This window comes from Pyricularia pennisetigena, chromosome 6 (assembly GCF_004337985.1).
Source record: "Pyricularia pennisetigena strain Br36 chromosome 6, whole genome shotgun sequence".
Taxonomy (NCBI): domain Eukaryota; kingdom Fungi; phylum Ascomycota; class Sordariomycetes; order Magnaporthales; family Pyriculariaceae; genus Pyricularia; species Pyricularia pennisetigena.
In genome coordinates this window covers 3,284,426-3,311,641 of record NC_043744.1, presented here as the reverse complement: position 1 = coordinate 3,311,641, position 27,216 = coordinate 3,284,426, and the positions used below count along the sequence as shown (strand labels likewise).

The 27,216-nt window shown below is 53.4% G+C and overlaps 7 protein-coding genes across 7 annotated transcripts; 5 read left to right on the top strand and 2 right to left on the bottom strand.

Moving 5' to 3' along the window:
* Positions 1-2,039: 2,039 nt before the first annotated feature.
* Positions 2,040-4,764, top strand: PpBr36_04784 (uncharacterized protein; the record flags this gene model as incomplete). The annotated part of the gene is made up of 2 exons (XM_029891943.1): positions 2,040-4,507; positions 4,725-4,764. The coding sequence occupies 2 exons, from the start codon at positions 2,040-2,042 to the stop codon at positions 4,762-4,764; spliced, it is 2,508 nt and encodes an 835-aa protein (XP_029748969.1).
* Positions 4,765-5,472: 708 nt separating this feature from the next.
* On the top strand, positions 5,473-7,176 carry PpBr36_04783 (uncharacterized protein; the record flags this gene model as incomplete). The annotated part of the gene is made up of 2 exons (XM_029891942.1): positions 5,473-5,986; positions 6,116-7,176. 2 exons carry the CDS (start codon positions 5,473-5,475, stop codon positions 7,174-7,176), a joined length of 1,575 nt encoding a protein of 524 aa, XP_029748974.1.
* Positions 7,177-11,198: 4,022 nt separating this feature from the next.
* PpBr36_04782 (uncharacterized protein) lies at positions 11,199-13,340 on the top strand (the record flags this gene model as incomplete). Its single annotated transcript, XM_029891941.1, has 2 exons — positions 11,199-11,868; positions 11,965-13,340. The coding sequence occupies 2 exons, from the start codon at positions 11,199-11,201 to the stop codon at positions 13,338-13,340; spliced, it is 2,046 nt and encodes a 681-aa protein (XP_029748975.1).
* A 304-nt stretch (positions 13,341-13,644) lies between these two features.
* PpBr36_04781 (uncharacterized protein) lies at positions 13,645-15,224 on the bottom strand (the record flags this gene model as incomplete). Its single annotated transcript, XM_029891940.1, has 3 exons — positions 13,645-14,066; positions 14,177-15,119; positions 15,201-15,224. The coding sequence occupies 3 exons, from the start codon at positions 15,222-15,224 to the stop codon at positions 13,645-13,647; spliced, it is 1,389 nt and encodes a 462-aa protein (XP_029748972.1).
* Positions 15,225-17,375: 2,151 nt separating this feature from the next.
* Positions 17,376-18,660, top strand: PpBr36_04780 (uncharacterized protein; the record flags this gene model as incomplete). The annotated part of the gene is made up of 2 exons (XM_029891939.1): positions 17,376-18,258; positions 18,356-18,660. The coding sequence occupies 2 exons, from the start codon at positions 17,376-17,378 to the stop codon at positions 18,658-18,660; spliced, it is 1,188 nt and encodes a 395-aa protein (XP_029748973.1).
* Positions 18,661-20,353: 1,693 nt separating this feature from the next.
* PpBr36_04779 (uncharacterized protein) lies at positions 20,354-21,418 on the top strand (the record flags this gene model as incomplete). The annotated part of the gene is made up of 1 exon (XM_029891938.1): positions 20,354-21,418. One exon carries the CDS (start codon positions 20,354-20,356, stop codon positions 21,416-21,418), a length of 1,065 nt encoding a protein of 354 aa, XP_029750011.1.
* Positions 21,419-22,107: 689 nt separating this feature from the next.
* On the bottom strand, positions 22,108-26,517 carry PpBr36_04778 (uncharacterized protein; the record flags this gene model as incomplete). The annotated part of the gene is made up of 5 exons (XM_029891937.1): positions 22,108-22,348; positions 22,439-23,366; positions 24,189-25,097; positions 25,164-26,037; positions 26,299-26,517. The coding sequence occupies 5 exons, from the start codon at positions 26,515-26,517 to the stop codon at positions 22,108-22,110; spliced, it is 3,171 nt and encodes a 1,056-aa protein (XP_029750010.1).
* Between the last annotated feature and the right edge of the window lie 699 nt (positions 26,518-27,216).

Sequence of the window (27,216 nt, the reverse complement as noted above, 5' to 3'; positions counted from 1 at the left end):
ACACAGAAAGATTAATATTTGTACCAAGACTTTGTTTGGCTATTGTATTTACAACAGCCGCCTCTCCGCCCAGACGACGTAGAGAAACCTGCTCTTTCTTTGTAGATTCGTTGCAAAGGATTCTTAATTCATTTAGATAATATTCCAATAATATCACAATCGGGAACTAATGCCGACAAAGTTTGATGCCGGGAGTCTGCTAGCTCATACATCTTGTTTGTAAAAATCACCTTGTATTTCTAATGATTTCTAGGCAATCCCTAGGTAGTTACCCAAACGATGAAGTTCAGAAGTTATCAGTATTACCATCTTGGCCGCATTGATAGCTTGCAAGTTTTCAAAGTCTCACTTATTGAGTATCCTGGTGTCTTTTACTTCAGTACTAGCAATGATTTCAGCATAACGAGAAACGATTTAGTATTATGGATGCTAGTTTGATGTTTCTCTTGCAAGATAGTTAATCCCACGCACTGTGTTTGCCATATCTTGAAAGATTTAAAATTAGCTCTTCATATTTTGAAAAGAATAAGAAGCGCGAATGGTGACGATGTACAATAACTTCCAATGCTATTAATAGCCTTTGGGGCTTCTCTGACAATAAAACCAGCTACTCTGCAGTTGTATGTTGCCAAGATTATACCAAACTGGTCAATCTGTAAAAGGAAGCACCTCATTCGAGAATTCAGTCAAACGTCACCGTGGTAGTTAGTGACCGAGCCGGGAATTCCTTGTCGGACAAACGACAGCTACCCACCAGGTACCCACCTAAATCAACTACCATGTATGGTATGTTGCATTACCACGAGGTAGCATCTCGTAGCTCACTACGCTATACTGCGTAGAATCTCCACAGGTAAGCTATGGAAGCTAGCTTGTGAAGGAACCTCGAGTACCCGCTCTGGGCTGCCGTGGATCGTGAGCGTGGGGGCGAGGGGCGTTGAGTCTTTCCGAATGAAGGAAATTTGTGAAGCTGCACCTAATGCCGATAGGCAATTACGTCATATAGACCGACTAGTAGCCGGACCCCACCGCCACGAAAAGTATCGATGGTAGAACTGCCACATAATCGCTCTTGCATTGGTAAGCTACCCAGGTATTCGAGGAAGGACAGTAAAAGCCGAATCGCATTAGCACCGTACAGTGACCTGCCAACGGCAACGCGACGTCGTGCAAGCTTCTAATTGTGTCTGGAATTCCAAATACTGGAGCTCACGTCGCCACCTGGACGCATATCGAGGCTCCGCTCCTCAACCATGGTATGATACGAACTGCATCGCGTGCTTTGTGAATGTGCTGGCAGAGGGCGTTGACTTTCCGCTGATTTGACGATTGCGCATATTCATGATTGGGTACCAAGGGTTGCAAAGGTACTACCTAAACCTACCAGGCAACCTACCTACATAGTAGTTGTGTCTAGGTGCACCGTCTGTGTGGTGATAGCTGGTCACAACAAATGCCATATTGCCAGGACCATCGTTTCATCCCAGATATACCTGTGACGCACAGCCTACTTCGATATCGCATTGTGTCAGAATGGATGGAGGTGCCAGGCCGAATCCCAGACGTCGTTTGCTTGCAGATGGTTCCCTCAATGTTTGGCCTTCTTCCACGGCGTTCCCCGCGGTGATCCCTACCTTCAGGGTATCTAATCTGCCCATATGACTATAATATACTTTGCACTGACATGGAGGAAAAAGCTGAGCCAAGGTGTTGCGCCAAGCACGAAGAAGGAGATAATGAGGAGAGGAGAAAAGGCAAAAGGCTCGCCTGCTCTTCTACTGTACAGTGCAAGCTTAAACCCCGCCCAGCCCGCTCGACCAAGACTGCCCAACTCCGTTTGGACGCGTCGACCCTCAAAGTACCACAGCATCTCTTGGACCACGCATACTTCGGGCATGGTACGGAACGACCTCGGAATTGCATCCAGATCAATCAACCAATTAACGCTGCCACATTACATCCGACGACTTCTGGACGGGACCCACGGTCCTTACTACTGTTTAGAAACCCACCCTGCTAGACAGGGTCGACCGGTGCAGATGCGGGGCTCAGTGCAGCGGTTTGTCAAGCGTGGGACGCGGGGTATTGGAGCTATTGCCGCTGGCGCTACAATATCATCCAGAGCAACGCCCCGACCCCGAGACTTTTGGCCACTCGATTCTACTTCGCATCTCCTTTTTTTTTCTTCCTCTTCTCTCAGAGCAGCGTCTTCTAGTGACGACAAATCACCATCCACATCAACTCAATCCCATCAATCCAAGCAGGAAGATACCCAAGCCCATACAGCTGCAATCATGGGTGAATGTCCAATTCGCACCGCCAACGTTGCTGGTGGCGGCACCAGCAACCGTGACTGGTGGCCCAACGCCCTCAAGCTCAACATCCTTCGCCAGCACACACAAGCCACAAACCCATACGACCCCGACTTCGACTATGCCGAAGCGTTCAAGAGCCTCGACTATGAGGGCCTGAAGAAGGACCTCCGTGCCTTGATGACCGACTCTCAGGAGTACTGGCCTGCTGATTTTGGCCACTATGGTGGTCTATTCGTCCGTATGGCCTGGCACAGCGCTGGTACATACCGTGTCTTTGATGGCCGCGGAGGCGGTGGTCAAGGTCAGCAGCGCTTCGCCCCCCTTAACAGCTGGCCCGACAACGTCTCTCTCGACAAGGCCCGCCGCCTGTTGTGGCCTATCAAGCAGAAGTACGGCAACAAGATTTCGTGGGCAGACCTTTTGCTGCTCACCGGAAACGTCGCACTCGAGGACATGGGGTTCGACACTTTTGGCTTCGCCGGTGGCCGTCCCGATACCTGGGAGGCTGACGAATCCACATACTGGGGTGGTGAGACAACCTGGTTGGGCAACGAGGTCCGATACTCTTCGGGCAACGAGGGTCACAAGGACTCGGGCGTCATCGACGGCTCCGAGTCCAAGAAGGGCCACAAAGACATTCACACACGCGACTTGGAGAAGCCTTTGGCAGCTGCCCACATGGGCTTGATCTACGTCAACCCAGAGGGCCCTGATGGAATCCCGGATCCGGTTGCTGCCGCACGGGATATCCGCACTACCTTCAGCCGCATGGCCATGAGCGACGAAGAGACCGTCGCTCTGATTGCAGGTGGCCACACTGTGGGCAAGACTCACGGTGCGGCACCCTCTGACAACGTCGGCCCCGAGCCCGAGGCCGCCTCTATCGAGAACCAGGGTCTTGGTTGGTCCAACAAGCACGGTTCTGGCAAGGGCCCTGACACCATCACCAGTGGTCTCGAGGTCATCTGGACCAAGGAGCCCGTCAAATTCACCATGAACTACCTCGAGTACCTCTTCAAATACGAGTGGGAGCTCACCAAGAGCCCTGCTGGTGCCAACCAATGGGTTGCCAAGGATGCCGAGGAGTTTATTCCTGATGCTTTCGACCCCAACAAGAAGCACAAGCCAAGGATGTTGACTACCGATTTGTCGCTGCGCTTTGATCCCGAGTACGAGAAGATCTCTCGCCGCTTCCTCGAGAACCCAGAGCAGTTCAAGGACGCCTTCGCCCGTGCTTGGTTCAAGCTCCTGCACCGTGATATGGGCCCCCGTAGCCGCTGGTTGGGTCCCGAGGTCCCCAAGGAGGTTCTCCTTTGGGAGGATCCCATCCCCACTCCTGATCACCCCATCATCGACAGCAGTGACGCCGACAGCCTGAAGAAGGCTATCCTGGCAACTGGTGTTGCTCCTTCCAAGCTCATCCAGACTGCATGGGCTTCTGCCTCGACATTCCGTGGAGGTGACAAGCGTGGTGGAGCCAACGGTGCGCGCATCCGACTTGAGCCGCAGAACAAGTGGGAGGTCAACAACCCGCCGCAGCTTGCCGAGGTACTTAAGGCTCTTGAGGGAGTCAAGGCAGACTTCGAAAAGAGTGGCAAGAAGGTCTCACTTGCCGACCTGATTGTTCTTGCTGGATGCGCTGCCCTCGAGCAGGCTGCTGGTGTTCCTGTTCCATTCACCCCGGGCCGTGGTGATGCTACTCAGGAGCAGACGGATGTTGAGAGTTTCACCCACCTTGAGCCGGCAGCTGATGCTTTCCGCAACTACGGCAAGGGAACTTCTCGTGTCTCAACCGAACAGATGATGGTGGACCGCGCGCAGCAGCTCACCCTCACTGCACCGGAGCTGACTGTGCTTGTGGGAGGTCTTCGTGTCCTCGGGGCCAACTACGACGGCTCCAGCCACGGAGTCTGGACCGACAAGCCGGGCAAGCTGACCAACGACTTCTTTGTCAACCTTCTCGACCCCTACACGTCGTGGAAGTCTGTCGACGGCGAAGTCTTTGAGGGCACCAACAGCAAGTCTGGCAAGAAGATGACTGGCACTCGGGCGGACCTCGTTTTTGGTTCGCATTCTGAGCTCCGTGCCCTCGCCGAGGTTTACGGTAGCGCTGACGGTCAGCAGAAGTTCACCAAGGACTTTGTGGCCGCTTGGGACAAGGTCATGAACCTTGACCGTTTCGACGTGCGCCGGTGAGTTTAGCGGAAACGATCAACACAGTCACTAAAGCCGATTAATGTCAACAACGGCGTTTCGAACCATGATTTTCGATGAGGTTTTGGGCGTGGCTGGTCGCGATTTCTGCCATATCTTACTAGTTTTATCTGCAACTATGAAGGATGTGTCGGGAATGGCTATTGCGCTCAAACTGGGAAAAGGTCTAGTTGTCGCTAAAGGTTTACGTTTTAGGGGGATCTACCACGAGACGAGACTGAAATCCAAGTTATGAGTTTGACGATTAACCAAAGTTCTGAGCTTGTGCAATTTTTGGTGAGGATGCTCTTTTTGTGAACAGAGAGACATGTTTAAAAAATGCCATCTACTTGGCTACTAACCGGCCGTCCAATGTTGCAGGTATATACCGCGACCGAGGACTGAAACTTCCAAGTAATTGTAGCTATAACTCAGGAGGGAAACCAACTGGTAAAAAGTTTTATTTGTTCCAATGAATTTCGGGAATAGTCAGTAGAGGGAGGTTACTCGAGATCTAGGATAAGTGGCTGTGTCCTTGTACAGCTATTGGTGCACTAAAGATAACATCGGGGTTTGACGATAAGCCGATGAATATTACCTGCAGAACTAAGCGGGTGAATAGTGGACATATGGGGGTGCATGATTGGTTCAAGAAATGAGAGCTCCCGGGTCCTGCAAGCTTGATAAGGTATGTATGCCCACCCATCATATCTTGCAAGGTAGGACAGCTTTGGCAAATGTCAAAGTAGAGATATCGACAGACACCATGTCAGGTGATGTCAGAAGATATTGTTTCATGCGGGGTTCGGGATGATGTGCGAAACCTCCTTATCAAAGTGATACTGGCATATATGTATGTATGACTTCTCCGCACCGGTGGTGTGTGTGTGCCTCAGCTGTGATGGTGTCAATACACAACTACTGACTGCGTAGGAGCCTCGACTCTACGTACCTATATCCAGACATGGGACTTGTTAGGATGGATCTCCTTGCGCCGATGCGCATCGACTCTCCAACTGAGACATTAGTTATTCCGGCGATCTTGGTATTGGCTGCCTGGATTATATATCGGAGACGCAAGGCAGAGTCTGGCGCTGGAATAAGGTTTGACGCAAAGGATAGTAGCCCGAGCAACAAGCTGGTCTTTCCACCTTCGAGACGACACATTCTCCACAAATTACAGCCTACCCGAACCCAATACGAGAAAGGTTCGTTTTCGGCCGTCGAACTTAGCCCGGAGCTACTCGCCGCCAAGGCGCTGCCAACATGCCGAGCACCGACCAGCGACGACGAAGATGATGGGCTCCTGACGCCGACAGGCTTTACCCTGAAGGATCTCCGAGCCCTCGGCCGCTTTCCGGACTACCCGCTGTTGAGCGGAGTGCGGGATCCCGAGCCATGCGGCAAAGAATTTGACATTTCCAAGGCTACGTTTCGCCCTTTTCGGCCGTTCAGGTGGGGGTATCACCAAACGATGTGTAGGTCTTGCAAAAGGAAAAAGGATTGCACATTTTGATCATCTCGGGCTTCTCTAACACTCTTTTAATCTTTTTTTTTTTTTTTTTTAAAAAAAAAAAAAAAAAAAAAAATGCTTCAAACCCGTAAAGCTCTCATGAAACTGGAGCCGGATTACTGGATCGAGCTGGAGCAGAACTACCACGCTTCCATGGCGGCTCGCCAGGAACTCCTGAGCCAGCATCGCGACCTCATCATGTATTACGAGCCCGGCTCGGAGCTGGCCTGCCGCGAGCTGATGGAGATGGTGGTCCGATTTCTGTGCAAGCGCTACCCACAGTATTTTCGGCTCGAGGAGGAGGATGAGGAGGAGGGCGATGAGACGATCCTCGTCAACGAGCTCCTGGGAACCCGAACGGTCGTCGTCCCATCCTCGTCGTCACCCCCACCTGCGGCACCGCCGTCCCAACACCCGCTGGAGATCTTGGCGGCGACGGTGCCCGAGGATTTCGCCCTCATGCTCCGCAATGAGGACACGGGACTCTACCACCTCCGCGCGGCCCTGATATGCTCGTCGGTCGGGTGGGACGCGGGCGCCAAGCGCGGGCTCTCGCTGGCGGACATACACGGGCCCGTGGTCGACTACCGCGCCAAGATGGCGTTCAGCATGGACCGGTACTTTGCGCGGCTGCCGACCGACAAGCCGATCCAGCGGTGCTCGTGGACGCTCGAGGACTGCGCGCCACTGTTTTCGAGTCCCGGGGCGGTGGCGGCGGCGCAGGCGGGCGAGCAGGACGATGGAGGAGAAGGTGGTGGTGGTGGCGGCTGGAGCAGGTGCGCGGTGCCCGAGCAGGACCTCAAGTTGGAGGACGTGCAGCTGCGGTGCGACTGGCAGACGCTGCGGCGGCTGCCGTGCAGCGGCGCCGTAGCTTTCAACTTCAAGGCCGTCTTCACGCCGCTGTCCCGGCTGAGGACGGAGCCGTTCGTGCCGGCGCTGCTGGCCACGGTGCTGAGGGCGGGGAGGCCGGCTCTCGTGGTCCCGCACAAGGCTGTCGCCCACGTGCGGGAGCTGGTGCTGCCTGCGCTGGACCGGTGGGCGGAGGAACAGGTGGAGGGCGGGGTTGTGCCGAGGGGCTGGGAGGCGGCGACACTGGACGAGCATCCTTTCTATCCTGGGTGGGAGGAGAGGTGGAGGGCGGAGCAGGGGTTTTGAGACTGTTGGATGAACAACCCATGTGCTTTCAGTGTGGTAAACGCTGATGCTGAGCGACGCTTTATACCGTGATGGGTAAGTGTCTTTGGCGATACAAGTGAGTCCTAGTTGGTTGAAATGCATTGTGTTTCTGCTTTCTTGGCAGCACTGTGAATATTTTTGCTTGCTTTTTTGATTATTATTATCGCATTATGGTGATATTGATGGTTCTATCCTTTTGAAAGCTTGTAGCATAGCCCGCGCTGCACCTAGTATCATAATCTGCATCATGCTCTGAACACATTCCGAGTGGATGGAACCCCTTTTTCTCTAATCACAATTATGCCTCGTCTGCTGCCACATGCAACGAACCTAAAAGCAAGTCTGTATCAACACTCCAGCTAAAACTTGTGCAGCTAGGGTTCCGCTTTGTCCAGACTAGCATGAGGTAATGCAGAAGATGAATAAATCCAGTCAAAGATCAATAAACTAATTGTGTACCCTGGGGTGCTCGATGAAATCACCTTTGAGAGCATTGCAGGCATCACCCCTGAGTGGTGCAAACTGATCGTTTACGAAACAACCCAAATTACTTGTGGGCAGGTTCGTGGTATGCCGAAGATGGACTGGTCTAAAAGAGGGCTCAAGCCGACAAGGATGGTCGAGCTAGAGGAGTCATATGCTTCATCTAGAAGCGTGCAAAGAGATGCAGGGCCAGAACATCGTTCATCAATAGTAAGACGAGCCAAAAATACTACAAGAACAGGTCACCGGCAACCTTCCAGTCAGGCTTGAAGTTGCGGTGAGGCAGGAAGGTCACAGTCATGTTTAATGTTGCGCATGTAGACCATGCTGTGATTGAAGTTTTGGACGGCGACGTGGTGTCCCTGGGTACAGTCCACCTTTGTTTTGCTAGCAGTGTGGGATAACAAATTCCACATATCAATGTAGCTAGAGCAGCGAAGCTGTGTCCATCAGCATGATGCGACCTTTTGGAAAATATCGAGAGAAAAAACGTCTGGATTGATGAGCTTGGCCTTGATCTCAATTTCCTGGAATGAAGTCGATGGGTAAATATAACCACATCAGCACGAACTATTTGAAACGGAAAAGAGCTTGAGAATCGTACGTGAAGGGATAAACCGGAGATGATCTGATTGCAGTTTTCGGGGATTATCTCTCCATTTCAAGTCACGCTGACATTTAAGGATGTACCCCTACCTGGTCTATCATTCGACACATGGATTTCAGGAAAAGTAATGCCCAGTTCACGCCTGGTTGAAGGGACAAGACGAGCTTTTAGTGAGAACATGACAGATGAAGAAACTCGAGGCATGGTCAGTCAAATGCATCTGTTATGACAGAGAGGACAACTGTAGGTTCGCTTCGAGCTTGTAGAGGAAGAAATCTGAAACAAAGACTGACACTGCTGACAGCTTTTGTAAACTTGCCCCTCAGTTTTGCTGCAGTAGCTATAGCTGAGAACCAGGCAGACACAAGAGACGTCAAGCTTGCAAGGTGCATTTTGAGTCGTGGCTGGGCACGATGTTTGCAAACAAAATGAATAACAAGGAAATTGATCGGATGGAAAGAAATGCCAGGTTTATAATGACATCAAAACTTGAAAGCTAGTGAGCGCGATCGAGACCACACGATCGTTATTACGGGCCTGACTTCACAATCGAGGTGGAAGAGAAAAAAAGAAAAGAAAAAAAAAAACTCCGAGTGAGCAAGGGCAAAGCTGGAGGCAGCAGTTAGCTTGCGATCCACATTCCCGTGGTCGGGTAGTTGGCGAGGCCGACAGATCAGAACACTATGCATGTGCGCTTCGTCCCCCAGCATCTCCTTTTGTTTGTTTGCCACAGGTTTTTTTTTCTTTCAGCTCTGACATTAGCTGGCCAGCCTTGCATCAGTTTGACATCACATTTGAGGTCTTGATGTCGAGGAGTGCACACCACGAGGCAGCGAATGACTGGTGTAAGCCGAGGTTCTCCATTTATACTCGAGCCTTGCCAAGTTCCATGTGAGCTTATACAGAAAGAAAGTGTCGGAAAGAAAGGGGGAGAAAATAAAAAAAGAAAAATAAAAAAATCCGCTTCTTCCCTTCACTTCCCAGATTTGCATCCAAGGTCTTTTGCTTGCAGATCACCTCGTCAAATTGCGAAAGTTGCTACTTGCCAGACCGTTAGTGTCTTCGTCGTGGCATAGAGGCAAGTCTGACAAGTTGGAGAACTCTCGATTTGTAGATTATAGTATATTTCTGACGTGCATCGGGAAGAAACCTTGCCTATCAGAGTATAGCGTGAACAAAGCTGCAGGTGCAGACTTGACATGCATTTAAGCTCAATGTTTAGCTATAAACAGTATGCAAGTCATTGCTTGCCCTTGGCGTTGTTTCTGCGAGGGGTCCTTGCATGATGATCACGACCTTAGCGTCAGTCAGTCAGTGAGCTAAGCGGTAAACAAAAAGAAAAAAAAAAACAAAAAAACAAAAGGTTAATGAGACTCGAGCAAACAGAGCCTCAGGGTCTGGAATTGATCATGTCAAGAAGATTTCTGCATTTGGAACCTTTTTCGTCCACTCTAGTGTAGAGCCAAACCAAACCTCATGGACGACATATAGCCTCACGGGTCCGCGGACGAACCCACGGGCACGGAATTCACAAGGGGGAAAAAAAAAGCCAATTTGAGCTCGCGATCTTTGGCAACTTGGCTGAATGACTCCATGGGGAACGGCCATCGCGGTTGTCTGGCCCACCCTGTACCTACAGTAGATACCCTGTGCCTGCAGGGATACCCACCCATGCATGCCACCGGCCGATAACTACATCTTGTCTGGTGGGCGGCTATCTTTGGGATAACTTCAGTTAAGGGATTTTTGTCATCTTTCAACAAGCAGATTTACTCCCTGCCAAGAGGCGCCGGTGGTGGTCAATATTAATCTTTGGTGCCAGTTCTATCCTAGTGAGCCAGATTAAGCCTAGGTGTAGTCTAGTCTAGTCTAGCAGTAGTCTAGCACTCCCCATCGCTGTCTGTGTCCGTTCTTGTCCTAGATTTCTATTCCATTCATCTCTAAGCCTCCCAAGTCTCCGTCCAACAACAACAACAACAACAACAACGACAACACCAACAAGTCATCTGCCAACAACCATTTCCCAACCGATATCCATGTGTCCCCCCTCCTTTGCGGGCTCGGAAACAAGCATATAGCGAGCTGAGCTGACAGAACCAGACCATGCGGCAAACAAGCCGCAGGCGGAGCGCTCCAGAAGAAAAAGACAAGAGTCTTCTACTTGTCATTGTCATTCTTCTTGTTCTCTTTCATCAAGAGCTGCTTCATGTCAAAACCTTCTTCCATCTCATCTGCACTTGTTCTGGGGTCGTTGAGAGGGACCATTTAATTACCAGGAGAGGAAATCTCAGTCCCCCCCCCCCGACCCCCATTGATCTGATTTACTAGTCGTGCGTCGATCCGATTCTCGCCCAGCTTCAAACCTCGCGTCCCAAATCATGTCCGGTCCGTGTGCTAGCATTTGCAACGGCTCTTGTCTGCGCTGCAAATGTTAAACTGGATGGATCGCCGGGTCAGGCACACCGTCCAAAGTCTCTGTCCAGATCTTGAAACTCGATCATCAGCGAGAAGATGCCCTTTTGTTTTTTATTTGGAGGCGTGTTTCTGTGTTTTTCTGTGCTTTTGCCGTTTCGGGAAACTAATCCATGATATTCTCGGGGTTTGCGGACCGGGGAATGAGCAGATTGGAGAAGATTTCTTTTTTTTTTTCTTTCTTTGTTTGTCTTTGTCTTATATTTCACTCTTGGCCTCCCCGCCTTGTTCAATCTGAAGCGAACAGCTTTGGTTAGCGCTGTCCGCCTCGCACCACAGTGTCTCTACCGTACCCTGTGGCTGGGACGATGTAGTTAGTCGCTTTCACTTTTTTTCTGTTTAATTCAATGCTCCTGTACTGACTATCTTGTCTTCGTTTCGTGAAAGAATTATCTTCCTGCGCATCACTTTCAAACCATCCACGGTCTTGCTTGTGGAAATGAGCATGCTACCGCCACCCAGACCCCCTTATCCCGGCCGACGAAACGGACAGACGGGCACGCGGCCGACGACGGCCATCCCTCAGAACCCTTCCGAAACCAGCTCCTTTTACGAGGGCCCTCCACCTCCCAGCATACCCAGGACGTTGTCCCCTGCAAAACCGCCACGGGTAGCGTATCGGGGTTACAGCGAGGACGAGGTCGTGGGCATCCTGAGGTCGCTGGAAGACGGAAGGAGGACTATTCGCGGCGGGACCGATGTCTCCAGGACATCCGAAGACGAGCCTCTGTCGCCTCGAAAATCGGACGTCTCAGAGTCCACGCTCCCTCTGGATATAGACGATGTAGAACTGACGCCGGAAAAGGAGATGGAGCCGACACGGTCCCGCTCCTGCAGGTTTGGCTCGGCCTGCCAGTGGATCTTTGCGGCAATCCTCGGTGCCAACGTGCTGGTGCTGGTGGTGGCGTTGGCGTTGACCTTCACCGGCTCCTATCGGCTGACGTACGAGGCCGCCATGACTGGCTTCTCCATCAACATATTGTTTCTCCACATTGTCCGCAATGACCACGTCGTCAACGCCCCATTCCACATCTTTGGTGACCGGCCACAGAGGATACCATTCCGCGTTCGTTATATGTTTGCCAAGTATTATTCTGCGGGAGGCGTTCGTAAGTTTTTTCAGCCACCACCACACCGGTCACCTCTGCATACCTCTCTGCATACTGAATGAATGAATGACTGACTGACTATCGCTGCTGATGTAGACAGCAGCTGTGGAGTTGCTGCGGCTCTGTGGTACACTTCGTACCTCGCGATCCTGACCGTCGAGTACAGGAAGCGAGACATGTTTCTGGGCCTCACTCCGGCGCGAAGCCACGTCTACTTTGTCACCTACACGCTGTTCATCATCTTGTTCACCATCCTCATCTTCTCGACCCCCAGACTCCGCCGGGCCACCCAGGACTGGTCCCAGCTCATCCACCGCTTCCTCGGCTGGACGATAATCCTGCTCATCTGGATCCAGACGCTGCTGGTGGCGCATGACGACAGGAGGACCGACCAGTCGTACGGCGGCGCGCTGGCGGCCAACCCTTCCTTCTGGCTCCTCCTAGTCACCACCTTGCTCGTCGCATACCCCTGGGCCAATATGAGAAAGCGCCAGGTGCACGTCGAGTACCTATCCGACAACTGCGTCAAGTTTAACTTTGACTACCAGGACCTCGAGTTCGGGCAGCACATCTGCATGTCGGACGCGCCGCTCAAGAAGACTTATACGTTTGCCGTGCTGCCGAACCCGAAAAGGCCGGCGGACCCACCCCCGATCGAGATCATGCCGACGATGCTGAGCCGGTCCAACACGACGGCCGGCAACGCCAACAACTACTCGGCATACGCGGCGGCGCGGCTACCGACGCCCGTGAGCAGCAGCAGCATCTTCGAGAGCGGCGGCGGCGGCGGCGGCGGCAAGGCCGACGGGCCACCGACGGAGCCGACGGTGGAGGCGCTGCAGGCGGCGGCGCGGGACCGGTCGGTGCTGCGGCGGTACCACCAGCACCAGCTGCAGCAGCTGTCGCCGCCGCGGCTGTCGCACGCGGGCGAGCCGGGGTTCGCGGTGGTGACGGCGTCGGCGGCGGGCGAGTGGTCGCGGCGCATGGTGGCGGCGGCGCCGACGCAGCTGTACACGGTCGGGGTGCCGCGGTTCGGGGTGTCGCGCGTGGCGGCCATGTTCGAGCCGCTGATCGTCGTGGCCACGGGCTGCGGCATCATCCAGTGCCTGGCCCTCTTCGCCGAGCGGCCCGACCACCTGACCCGCGTCATCTGGGCGGCCAGTGGCCCGCTCGAGACGTTCGGCGAGGGCGTCGTCGAGACCGTGCTGCGCGTCGACCCCGACGCCGTCATCTGGGACACGCGGAGGCTGGGCAGGCCCGACCTGGTCGGCTTGGCCTGGAAGGCCTGGATCGACAGCGCAAAGGAGGACGTCGCCGGCCCCGGCATGAGGCTCGTGCCCGTCAGGAAGGCCATGGGCCAGTGCGAGGCCGTGGTCGTCATCAGCAACCGCCGCGTCACAGAGCAGGTGGTCGATTCACTGGAGGCCAGAGGTGTAGCTGCTTTTGGTTCAAGTTTCGAGTCCGAGTCGTGACCAAAGGTGCATCATAGCAGTGGGAGGGGGCATGTTAGACCCTGGTAATTATTCCGACGAACCATGGGACCCCAATCGAGGTTCTAACATTGTATATAGTTGCTTGTCTTGTTTTAAGAAAAAATTCCCATGATGCGCAATGATTGAGCAAACAACAGAAGCGGATTTGGCCCATGTAATCATAACCAAACTCTCCCTTTTGAGACAGAGAGAGAGAGAGAGAGAGAGAGAGAGAGAGAGAGAGAGAAAGACTTCCCGTTTAGTCTGATGCTACCACAGTCCCCATACTATACTCAGTCATCAATCAACTCGTACTTGTGCCGGAATCTTTTTGCCTGTAATGCTGTGTAAAGTCGTATCTCAGAGCCAAGCTTCCCATGGCAAGAGGTTTGGCGAGCTGAGGATCCAGCTCCGCCTTCTTCAACAGCTGCATGAACTCGTCCGTCTGCCCCAGCGAGGACGGGTCCTCCGTGTGCCCGATGCGGCGAAAGTTGCCTTGGGATATCGGGTCAGTGACCGTCTTCCACTTCTCCAGTCGCTTCTCGCTGTACAGGTCGAGGATCGACTCGTCGGCAAGTCCCTCGTTTATGCCTATGAAACAGTCGGCCAAACCGCCCACGTCGACAAAGCCACCGGTGATGCCCAGGCCTCCCCATGGATTACAGAGGTGAGCCGCATCGGCGGCTAAGAGGATGCGACCGACGCGAAATGATGGGGCGCAGCGTTCTATCGGTGGTGGCGAAAAAAAAGAAAGAAAAAAAAAAAAAGATCTTGTCAGCGGTTGCAGTGAATGAGCGAGACCGAGAATACTGCTAGCACGCTTTCTCCCAACATACGATGCATTTTATAAGGCGAGAAATTTACGACTGTGTACTCGCTCGGTTTCGGGTGTCCGGGCAGTATCTCTTCAAACCTAGCCGCTTGGCGTGCTCGCATTTGCTCCGTCGTCAACCCGGGCTTTTCGCCATATGTAACACGGTAGAGTCCATCCGAGTCCATTTTGGCAGCCATCTGTACAACACAAACGGTGGCTGTTAGTTGAAACCAGCATATTCCCAGCCAGTGTTGCCCAAAGATTCTTCTCGGTGGGTGACTTGCAAAAAAGTTTTCCGGGTGGATAATCATGTTGACATCTCCCCAACCGAACTTGGTAAAATCATAGTACGTGTTTGTCGCCACGATCTGCTTCTCCCACGTGAAGCCCGGGTAATCCTGTCCGAACAGGCTCCTCCGCACCTGGCTGGAAGCACCGTCGCAGCCAACGACGTAGTCGCCCTCGACTCGCTTCCTGCCCTCGGGCGTGCGCACGTCGACCCAGGCCACCTTGCGCTCCTCGTCCTGGCCTACATCGACGACCCGGTGGCGCCAGCGGACCACGTCGTCCCCGAGCCGATCGATCAGCATCTCGAGCATCAGGGCGTCTAGGTCCTGCAGGACGAGGCAGTGCGAGCGGTAGTCGAAGCCGTCGACGTCCTGGACGCACGACGTGTCCAGCGTCGCGATATGCGCGAACCCGCTCCCGTCCTTGTCCTCAGGCGACCCTGCGGGCACGGGGTAGCGGAAGGCAAAGTCGGTGATGATGATGCCGCGCTTCTTGATTTCGCCCAGGACGCCCGCGCGGTCGAGGTCTGGCAGCGCCGCAGAGCCGTAGTGGGCCGCCCGAGGCTGGTCGTCGAGGTGCGCATCGGCCTCGAGGATCTGCACAGGGATGCCGCGCTGTGATAGCAGGAGGGCGAGGAGAAGGCCCGACGGGCCTGCCCCTACGATGAGTACTGGTTTCTGGGTCAAGGTAGATCCGATCAATGTTTTGGAATTGAGGTTATAGCTGGAGTAAGCACTGGTTTACAAGTGGCTCCTTACCTTTTGGTGGGGGTTTTCTGTCATTTTTTTTTTCTTTTGAAAGTTTGCTCAAGGGATTCCTGTGATATAAACGGCACAAGAGACGACAGTCACAGGTGGGAAAAGACCGCTGCTATCGCGGATGTAAAGTCAGTGAGGAGAGCATTCAAGTAAAAATCTCGGCGGCAGAACTGAATCTTGGTTCCGCTGCGATCGATTTCCCCTCATTGCGACCATTGAGACAGCAAACAGCAGACCACTCAGTAAGCGCCCAAGAGCGTGAGGAATGGGGCGGGTTTAGTCGGGCCCGGAGCGCACAAACACACACGCACACACACACAAACCACTTCTTCCCCGCATCAGCAGATCTCAATGGCGGTATCAACGTCGGCAAATCCGCAAACGAATTATGGTACATTGCAACGTGAGTCAGGACCTGGCATGATATAGGTTTCAACTGGGCAGTAACGTTTAGTTACGTGTTGTTGAGTGAAAACCAGGTCAACCTAGGCGAGAAATCAAGAACTAAGCTTAGTATATAAGGTAAATAGGGTAGATAAGGTAACTAAGTAAAGTTATCCTGAAAAGGGAGTTGACAATAATTGTCCGATGTCTTGTTCAGGCGCTGCACCTCACCGAAAACACGCTAACCTCCCACTCCGACAGCCGGTTACGATTGTGGGCCCTCTTGCCAGGTATGAGAAGCCCCGCCGTTCTACAATGGGAATTCTGTTCATCGCTGTCCGGTACCCGGAAAGCAATCGTCTCCACTAACCGAGCTCACTACGAAACAACAAGTTTCAACAGTTCTTTTTTCTTTTTGCAGATCCCCATCTTCCAACCCAAAAGAATAAAAACTCCTTGGCCCCTGTCTGACATTTAATGCCAAGAAGATAAACTTGCGGCTGTGCATGGAAACACTTCTTTCCGCTCCAACGCGACCTCTTATCGTGCTGAGAAACACGGCAAGCTATACAAGGTTTTTTTATTCGCGAAAATCGACGTGTCCGACGTACACACATACAGAGTATATTGATTCTTTTTTTTTCCCACATATAATCCCTTTATTCTCCAAGGTGCCAAAGGCAGACAGACAGGTGAGTCGAAGCCAAGAAAAATCAATCAGCCACACATAGGCTACTCATTCCAATTAGGGAATCACCAGACCAGCACTGACCACTGATAACCTGGAGAATTGGGGGGTTATGGCGACATTGCTACTGCTAATAGCTGAGCTTTCCGGTATAGTGGCGGGTCTCGACGACCGAAACAAGTGCCAAGTCGATAAGAGCTGGAGATGCCCCAAGTCGGCGGGCGAACAATACGTACTGGAATTTTGTCCCCAATTACAGATCTACGGTAGATTACTGTAGTATGGGGAGATGAGCAATCTCCACTTCTAGCCTGTCCGTCTGGTTGTCTGGGACGCGGCTGTTGAAGCATGGCAGAAACAAGCCTCCAAGCCCTCTCACTTGATCCGGCGCGGCAGGTCTGGATCAATGACCGGGGCCCATGTCAAGATTGTCAAAAATGCAATGAACAAAAAGCCGATTGGGCGTGGCTCGGTGCTGGTTGACGTTGCGGAGGGCCGCCCCTCGAATAAGTGGGAGCGTCCGCCCGTGATGCTTTTGGCTCGTGGTGTTGGTATGGCCACGAGCTAAAATACTTGATTTGGAGAAGATGGTCGGACCCCGGCAGGGGCTCGAGACGGTCTTGGCCGTCGCAGATCGCGGCCGTCAACTCCCAGCCCAAGCAACAAGTCGCCATTTCCAATGTCACCTTAAGCTTCTCTTCGCTTTTCTTGAATGGTCCAGGCCACTGGGATGCAAAAGGCTTGAGTCCCAAAGCCTGTCCAATCGTATTGTCTGGAGTTGCATGCCGGTGGTTCTTGTGATGAATACCACCCTGCCCCTTTTTTTTGCCCATCATTCTTGATTTGATTTGCATCTTCGTCCCCACCATTTTCTTTTTCTGTTTCTTTCACACCTCGAGCAGCTGGCTGTGCGTTACCCTCTTTTGGCGTTCTCGTACGTAATATTTTTTTTTTCCTTTTGAGGCGCTGAGCGCCTTGTTGATGTTGTTGTTTTCTTTTGGTCGTTTTTTTGTTCATCTTTCTGGTTTTTTTGTTTCTTGGTTATTTACCCAAACCTGCGCTCAGTTGGTTTGGTCTAATTACACACAGCAAGACCACCGAAAATGGCCAGCCCAAAGATGCAACATCGTCAACTTCGAAGGAGGGTGCCGGTCATCATCCGACGAGGAGAGGAGCCGAGGGACCTGGCTCATCTTTTGGCCGACCTGGAGCGTAGGCAGGCGCCGGAGCCTGAGTCCGGTGACGAAGCTGCATCCCAGCCCGGTGGTCCAGAGCCCGAGTCTGGCGACGAGGGTGCATCCCAGCCAGGTGATGCGAAGCCCGAGTCTGGTGACGAGGGTGCGTCCCAGCCCGGTGACGAAGCTGCGTCTGAGCCTGGTAGTCCCGAGTCCGAGTCCGAGTCTTCGGATTCTAGCGGAGACGGTTCCTCCTCCGGGTCTTCGTCTTCCGCCTCGTCAAAATCAGAGGCCAAATCGGAGGCACCAAAGTCCCCAACGCCGCCAGCAACGGGGCCTCCTGGCCAGCCATCGGCAACTCTCCCTGCTTCTCCGGGAAATATGTTTCTTAATGGCACGATACCGCCGAACCGAGGTGCCATAATCGTTCCGGTTCCCGGGATGAACCCCACGACGCTGTTGACCTCGACGACACGGGCAACGACCCCGACAAACCCGGCGACGCCTATCCCGACGTCGGCGCCGCCCTTGCAAACGACCCCGTCTTCGACACCCAGTTCGGCGACGTCTCCAGCAACCCCTCTTTCGTCGCTGCTTATACCGTCTCCTAGCCCGCCAGCCCTCAGCCTACCATTGCCGGTACCTATGTCTTCTGATCTTCTCTCGAGCGGTCTTGTTTCAACCAGCACCGACGCGCCGCCGACCGCGACCCCTGAGCCCTCCCCGCCCGGCGAATCGGTCAACGCGGGTGGTACAGTTACTGCCTCCACTGGAGGAGGAGACGCGCCTGGAATTCTTGCGGGGTCCATCGGTAGGTGATGCGGAAAAAAAAGTCCTCAGCAGATGTCACTGGGTGGACTGTCTTTCAAAAGCTAACCAAAGACTCTTTTTTTGTTCGCACAAAACAGCCGGTGTGGCGGCCGTCACTGGCTTATCAATCTACCTATATCGGCGTTACACGCGCTCAGGCGAGGTCAAGGTTGCTCTTGACGACAGGTCCAGCGGCCCCGGGCCCACGGAGAGCTCCTCCGGCCCTGACAACGCCAACAATGCTGCGGCGCCGAACTTTGCTCCGCCCAGTTTTGCCCCGCACAACTTTGCCGAAAACGCCAGCCTCGGCGTCCCGAGCCATAGCCCGCAGTTGGACAGGATGACGGCCCTGGACGAGAGGCAGTATGCAGCATACAGAAATCTCATGGGGGCTGACAGGTAGTTTTTTCCCGAGCAAAAAGTTCAGTTCTGCGGCTTGCCTAATTCACCTGCCTTTTTTGGGCCTCTTTTTTTTCTTTGTACAATTCTTCTTATGGCTATATATATTTATATCTCAGTCGTTTTCGACACTTTCTTGGGTCTGATCTTGTCCGTCTTGGGCAGGTACAGATAAAAATTTACCTTTTATATCTTACCACATCTGGCCATTTAGAGTACGTAAGCGCGACGTACTTGCTGGCATTATAATTCGACTAATGTTGGTGACAATCTATCAACCTGATGAGGAAAAGATGACTGTTTGTATTATCCTACTCAATATCTAATGGCGTATGTATTCTACATGCAAACAACTGGTAATATCTTGATATATGACAGTATTTTTCTCCTACAAAGAAACCCAGAAACTTGCGCCATCGGGTAGGACTGAGCTATAGGATCCGATCAGCATGCCTTCAGAACGAGAAATGCCGGAAGTTGCCGTCGGTGCTCTTCTTTGACCCAAGACCCCATCTCTAATTCTTGGCAGTCCTATTGGAAGTATTTGTCCAGAAAACGGCATCGCTAACAATTCCAGTGGATTGATATCGCGTGCGAATAGAATGCAGGCAGTGATGTTAGCTTAAGATTTAATTAAGATCTGGCGCCCTGTCTCGGTTGATCTTGATATCTGGAATGCTTCTGTTTGCATGGGATACCACGTGTTCCAAGACGCATCTGGTCTCTGATTTCTGCCAAGGAATGTCTTACTAAATAGAAAACCACCATCCTAGAGTCTTAGGTACTTTGGGTTGTAATCATAGAAAACCGGCCTTGGGTATTTCCAACAATCTATGGGCTTACAAGAAGAGCTGCAAGAAGATACCATGCGAGTAATCTCAGACAAAGATAGCCCCTGCAGGCAGTCTTTCAAGCCGTCATCGAGGCAGGTTTTTGGGTTTGGATATCCCGCCTGTATGCGGTAGAATCATGTGCCAAAGACTGGCGCTATAAATTTCGAGTCCTGCCGTCAGAAAGGGTCAGGGCAACGGGCAACTATGAGTCAGTGAGGTTGTAAGAGCTGCTACTAAGGGTATTGAGACTTGCTTAAACTGATATCGGCACCGGCAACATGAAAAGCCTTCACTACCTATATCTATAGGCATCCAGACGCGGAAGTGCAGGGTAAGATACCTCGCCTGGGACCTGTTCTTGGAGGGGTATCTGACAGAGCCACTGTAGTCCCTATATTGGATTCTTAGTGCCTTGACTTCCTCGACCAACCGTGAACCCTTCCACCAAATCTTGGTCACCATCTTCTGCACAACGTCCAGTACGTTACCTTTTACGTGACGGATGCAACCTCTAGTCGGTGTTGATCTTTCTGCACGCTACCGTTGAGCTGCATCCTCTCTGTGGTCATTTTTGACCGTTTGTTGTTTTCGTCAAAATCCTCAGATCTACTTCACCTGCCGATTTGCTCCCAAACCAACGGGAACTGAACAAAGCCAGAATTACCTGAAGAGCTCTCACCACGGTGAAACTTCATATTGAACTGAGATTTTTACCGTCGATGCAGCACGCCTTCTCTTCCCCTCTTGAGTGGCGATTTTCCACACCAACATCAGCTTGACCACAATCCCGTCTCTCAACCCCCCTACTATCCTCACATCCAACCACCCAGCTAAACGGCTTGCACTTTCAGTCTCACCTGAACCATGAATCGTCGGTCCCGTGATAAGGGCACCAAAACACCAGGTGACTTGTCATCCTCATCGTCTTCCTCCACCTCCACGGCCGACGGGATGGTAAAAGTACACATATCTGATCTGGAAAGGCTCAAAGCCCCAACCACCAATCCCTCTCGGGGCCACATTGGAACCTGGGCAAAGAACTACCGCCGCGCCACGGTCGAAGACGCCCACGACTCGTCGGGCTCTGCGCGTCGGAACCACAACAAGACCAAGGACCGCCGCGTCCACTTCAAGCCTCGCGACAGCGACCCCGGTACGGCCACTCGCCGCCGTCGGCCCCGCGACCCAGAGAGCTGGCATCACTCGGGCAGCAGCAGCGGCGATGCTGACGCGGGCGGCATCGACGACGATGCGCGCTCGTCTACTTCCTCTGATGCACCACATCCGAGCCCCAAGCCCATCCGCTCTGCTCTGAAGAAGCCCAAGATCCGCAAGCCCGTCGCGTCTGAGGGCACTGCCCATCCCCCCTCCGAACAGCAGACCACGGCGGCACCCGTGTCCCAACAGCAGACGGGCTACATGCTCGTGCCAGGACCCCATCCGGGGACGCAGCAGCTTGTTCCCGTGCAGGTCTCTACCGGCAACGCTCCGGAGCACCAGCAGCCATCTCAATTCGGCCATGATGCTTTGGGGATGGGTCCTGCACAGCTCCTCAGCGCCCAGCTCCAGCACATCCAGCTGCATCAACAGCAACAAGGAATGTACGGCATGATGTCAGGCCAGGCCCTCGGCGGCTATGGCTACCCGGGCGCCATGCAGATGGGTTACCATCCCATGCAGTACCCGACATGCCCAACCGGCGGTTATCCCTATGCCCAACCCAACATGATGCAGGCGCCCATGCAGATCCACTACCACCAGCAGCAGCCTCAGCATCCCATGTACCACCACCAGCCAGGATATCTTGCGCCGGGCCCGCTGGTGCCCGAGGTAGAGCCGGGCGGTGCTCCTGTTCACTACTCAGCAGAGCACATCCCTGCCTTTCAGGCGCCCGGAATGCATAACATGGGCGGCTATTTCAACAACTAGAGGACAAGGTCATCGCAACTTGTCGTTGGTGCATGATGATCCAGCAAAGAGCGTAGGATATTTGCAGCAGGATCCCAAAATCCAGATATCAAAGACGTGCAACAGAAAAGAAAGAAAATACAAAGAGGATTGAGCGGACGTATATGAGTGGACTGGAGAAATTAAAGGGCGGTATATAACGAGCCAGGAAAGCTCTAATGGCTCCGAAACAACAACTTAGAGTTTTTGAAGGGAAACGTGTCGGCTAATACTTGCTTGAGGGATCCGGACACGGAACGCTCTCTTGAGAAGGGCCTTCGATCAAGCTGCTGTGAAAGTGACTTGGGTTAGCAAGACTGGCCCAATTAATTACCCCCCGGCTACTAATGAGAAAAAAAAAAAAAAAAAAAAAAAAAGCCGAGAGAGGGACTAAATTCTGCCTTGCGTACCTTTTCATCTTCTATGCTGGAACACTCAGGAGCTGCATTGTGCATACCAAATGTACAGTACAGCCGGCAGTCTAGAATGCCATGAGCAGACAGCTTATAACAAAGGCCACAACGCCTCAAGAAAACCCAGGGTTACAATGTCTATTTCTTTCAAATGTATTTTTACAAACTTATGCACATGTAATACAGCCGTTCCACACAAACCAAAGACCCAGTGGCGTTAGGCAACGAGACTAGAAAGCATACAGGACCACACCTCAATCACGTGAGCAGATCCTTTAAACTAGCATTCTCAAGCAAACGTTGCTCTTCCTTGGCATCCGCCTCCATCTGCTGGCGCGTCGCCTCGATGACCTCCGCGTTGAGCTTATACAAGAACCGTGCCACATCCGCCGGATTTTCCCAGTGCACCTGGCCGCTCTTGGCGTCGGCGAGACGCCGTTTCTGCCCCAACTCACCGGCGCGTCCCAGAACGCCGGCAACGACGGCCATGCTTCGCAGACTGTTTTGCAGCAAGACTTTGTTAGTACCTAATGACTACTTGGACACACAGCAACTTTTGATAGGAACAAAAAAAACACAAAGTATTTACCTGTCATCGTTCGCCGGAATCGGGTAAGTGACCTTGGTAGCATCGGCATTTGTATCAATGACACCGATCGTCGGGATCTGCGACACCTTGCACTCGTGCAGCAGGATGTTGTTCTCGAGTGGGTTCAGCACCACGACCAGATCCGGTGTGATGGGCCTCCGCTCCTGCAGGTGTTTCTCAAACCCGGGCAGCTCGCGGTCGTGCTCGTCAACCATCCTGAGCGCGCCGCCCGCCAGCAGCTGGTCGCGGTTCGTGATGGTGCCAGGCGTCCACTTGTTGAACAGGTGGCAGCCGCGGCTCAGCTCGGCGGCCCGCGTCACGATCTCCATCTGGCCCTGGCGCGTGCCAGCGAACAGGATCAGACCGCCGCAGAAGGCGACCTCTTCGACCAGGCGCGCAGCCCGACGCAGGTGCGCAGCCGTCTGCTCCAGCGAGATGATGTGTATGTCCTGCCGCACGCCGTAGATGAAGCGTGCGTTGGCCGGGTTCCACAGCGACTTGTGGTGGCCCATGTGACACTGCGAGGCCATCAGGAGCTCCAGCGTCACATCCTGGGGCTTGGGCGGGTCGCGCAGCAGGTCGCTGGGGCGGTAGGTTCGCGTCGAGCGCTGAGACCCAAGGCCCGAGGTCTTCTTGCGGAAACGCTTCAGCTCGATCCAGTCGCGGGCCGTCGTGTCAGGCGCTTCTTCCTTTTGCGTCTGGCCGAACCGTGCCTGGAGACGAGGGTCCAATACCCTGGGCACTGCCAGGGGTGCGGCAGACGTGGCCGTGGCCGTTGCCGTTCCAGGACTCGGGGGAGGGTGTGTAGGCGGAGTAGAGGCGTGAACGGTGCCCGAGGTCGAGAGGGTCTCGCTCGAGATGCTGCGGATGCCGCTGGTGGTGCTGCCATTCACGGCGCGGGCGACTGGAGCTGCAAAGGCAGACCGGCCTTTAAATCGGGAAAGGTTTGTGTGAGTATAGTGACCAATTGAATGATACAGCAGAATGTGAGAGCTTTCTTACCGTGCCGGACTGCTAAATTCCTTATGATCATGGTGACATGTGAGCTTGGCTTGCCTTCAAGTTCGACGCGAGACTCTGAAGCTTCGAAACTTTTTTGGACCGTGAAGCTGGACGTCAGTTGGCATGGCCCGTGCACGGTTGATGTGGGTCCTCTGATCAGATCAGGGGGATGGGTTCAGGGTAGGTTGACTTGGTTGGTACCTGGGGCGACAGATGGGTTTGGATTGAAATGATAAGCAGCAAAACGTCCTGACAGGGGGAGTTGGGTGTTACAGTCAGAGGTTGGAAATTATTATTTGACCAAAGAATCCGGGAGACATTTTAAAACACATGAAAAACAGCACTCTTCAAGATCCACATTGGCAATCAATTGACAGAAGTAAAGAAGATGCTTAGTGCGTACGGTATTAATTGTATTGGACAGGTATCGTCAACACTATGTGGTACAAATCAAAAACACTAACAAGCTGAGCCCATCTTTTTGCGAACCCGGCAGGACATCGCAGCAAAAAATATATGACGAAAACAGCAATGCGTGGGCTGGGGCCTCTCCCCCAGTATGGGTATCTACCCTGTCCATGACCAAAAACTTTCAGGTTCTTCCATTTATCTCGCCAACCCTGACCTCAAGCTACTCGTCTCTGACTCTACCTGTTGTTGCTTGAAATGCGCGAGATGGTAAAGACGCCAACAATCACAACTGCGAGCGTAACGATAGCGCCGGGAAGCAACAACTCGTTGGGAACACCCGCGATGAGTGGCTCCTGCTGGGCTGCCGCCGCGCGTTGATGTCGGCGTGGTCTCCTGAGCGTTGAGGATCCGTCGTCCTCCGATTCCTCCTCCTCATCGCTGTCATCACTGGCGGGCGACTTGCGCCTCCTGCGCTCCCGGGCCACGCTGGAGGCTGGTGGGGTGGGAATGGGCACTGAAACAGGTTCAGAAGGGGCTGGCGGCACGGCGGCGGGGGCTGCCACGGCAACAGGGGGCTTCTCCGGATCGTGAACAAAAAGATCAACCTTGTCACGGCCTGACTGGCGGGCGAGCAAGATTGCCTCCAGCAGATCCTGGTCGGCTGTGATACTGACCGAGTCGCCCTCGTTATCAAGGTACGAGAGGGCGAAGCCGCCACGGACTTGTCCATCCTCGGTAACCTCTGGTGCGCCGCCCACTGCCTCGATCTCTCCGCCAAGCTTGGAAGTAACGTTGGTGATAAAGGCAGCTACTCCGTGAGAAGCGATCACCTGTAGCCTGTGGACTCGGCCACTCGGAGCCTTAAACTTGAAGGGGAAGGGGATCTCACTGACGGGCAGCTCAGGAGAGTGCTGGACGATGGAGTGGCCGGGAGACTCAACGCCGGCATGGGAAGCCGAGTCTCCAGGTGCAACACTATCCAATCGCTCGCGCGTCAAGTCTGGCGACATAACGGAACGGTGGTGGACATGTGAATGAGAATGGTGATGTGAACCATCTCCCGAAACCATGGATTCTGTCTCATTGTCCAAGGACAGCCAGAACTTGTTCCATGCGGGACCCTCGTTGTCGCCGCTTGACATGGTGTTGATTTGCTCAAGAGTGGCATACGTAAGTTTGAGAACATCCACCATTCCTACAATCTCACCAGAGTCATTCATGACCGGGAGGTTAAGATAGTGACCGTCTGTTGAGGGTTATTGTTAGCCTATTGTCTCAAATTTGTGGCACAAACGATGCTTCCGCGACCTACCATGCATTTTGCGGAGAGCAGCCTGAATGCTCATGTCCATCGGAGCAAAGTCAGGATGGGGCGTCATGACCCTGACGACGCTGCAATTTCCGGGGTCCAGACCGGGAGCGATGACACGCAGCACAACATCTTTGCTGGTGAAAATGCCCGTGATTTGACCCTGATCCTGGACCAGAACGGCCGTTGTGTGGTTCTCCTTCATCATCTGGGCTGCCTCCTTGACCGATGTCTTTACGCCAACAGTCGTAGGGGGCATGCCGTTCAAGACCGACTCCAGAGTTGGGCCTGACATCTTTGTCCTCAGTGCCTCGACGTATTGAATGATCTGCTGAGGCTGGCTCGCCCCCAGCTCCGATTGCACTCCCTCTAGGGCATCGTAGAGTTTCCTCGATGAGGAGTAGGCCCGCTCCAGCTTCTCCATGGCATCGTAAAAGCACTTTGTAATGTCGAGGATGCCCGAAATGTCTTGGTTTTCGTCCATGACAGGCAGGTGGCGGAAGCCCTTCCGCACCATCAAGTCGAGAGCATCGGTCGCGCTTGTGTCTGTCCGGGCACACAGCGGGTTCTTGGTCATGATCTCGGCAATCGTAACGTTGGTAGCCTTGAGACCGGCACCAACAACACGAAAGGCAAGGTCCTTGGCCGTGAAGATACCCGCGATTCTATCATCGTCGTCCGTGACCAGGACGCAGTCCTCCCGCTTGGCGGCCATGAGCTGGGCGGCCTCGGCCACGGTGGTGCCGGGCTTGATCTGGAGAGCCTGGCTGGGCTTGAGGGCGAGGACGGTTCCGGGCGGGGCTTTCCTCGAGTGACGGGCTCGGCCCGTCACATGCTTCTTCTTGGCGAGGTCGTTCTCCATCTTGCGGCGTATCGCCTGTACATAATAGTCAGTCGGCATTCCTCTGGTGGCGTGGAAGCCCCGAATGGGTTCGCTGATTGTGCTCATGGCGTCGTTGTCGTAGATGCAAGGCCGGTATCTCTCGCGTGTCTTGCATGCAGTGGAATGAAACGAAGACCGATGTTTGGACCCAAGAGACCACGCTCACGGCTTCGTGGGGGAGGGGAGAGGCCAAAAAGGGGTAGGGCATCATGTCGTCAAGAGCAGGGGCCTGGCCGACAGGGCATGCAAACATACCTCATCTCTCTTTGTCTGCTTCTGACGGCTGGCGCTCATGGTGGAGCCGCCTGCCTCGCTGGCTGGAGGCTGAGTATTATGGCTGCTCATGGTTTGTTCGAGTACAGGGCGAGGAATGGACGAGCTTGAACCAGCGGCTGCCGGGCTGGATGGAAAATTTGGTATGGCTCCGCGTCCCTGAGCGCGCCCGGGAGTACCTCGAAGGGTGTTGCCTGACATTGCATAAACGTGGTGGAGATCTGGGAGATGGGAAATCTGGGTTTTGATTGATTGACTGGTTGATTGGGCAAAAAGGACACCCCAAAGAAGACAACAACAACACCAAATTCGCGGTGGAACAAGGGCAGAAGCAGGATCGAAGATGCGTGCCGCGTCGGGAAGCTGTATGATAGCAAATTGACGGAGCGGAACACGGCAGCACAATCAGCGATAGCTTGCCGTTTGGTTGGAGAACTCTGGCGACGACTGATGGTCGAGAGGTTAAGATGGTCTCAGCTCGAATTTGTCCCAAGAAAAGTTTGGCCTCCTATTCGGTTCAGTTGACACGGTGATGCACAGACCAATTGCTGCTTGTTCGACACCAGTCGCCAGTGTCAAATTGAGGGGTCCACTGGGTGGGTGTCTCCGCCGATATCATCCGCACTCTATTGCTTCGTATCTTTTCTAGAAGGGTTCATAATAATTAGAACTACTGCAGAGTATGTAGGACAAGCTCCATTCATCTGAATATTAACATGATAAACATTAGACAAAATTTTTCATGCATAGCCTAGTCTATTCATTGATATACTACGTACCCGAGGAAAGATCAAATGGCCATTGTACTATTATTAAGTGCACTTGCAGTGCGCTTTGTATTCTTGGCTCATCACACGCACCTGACAGGCTCCACTACCCAGGATTGTCCTTTGGAAGTGG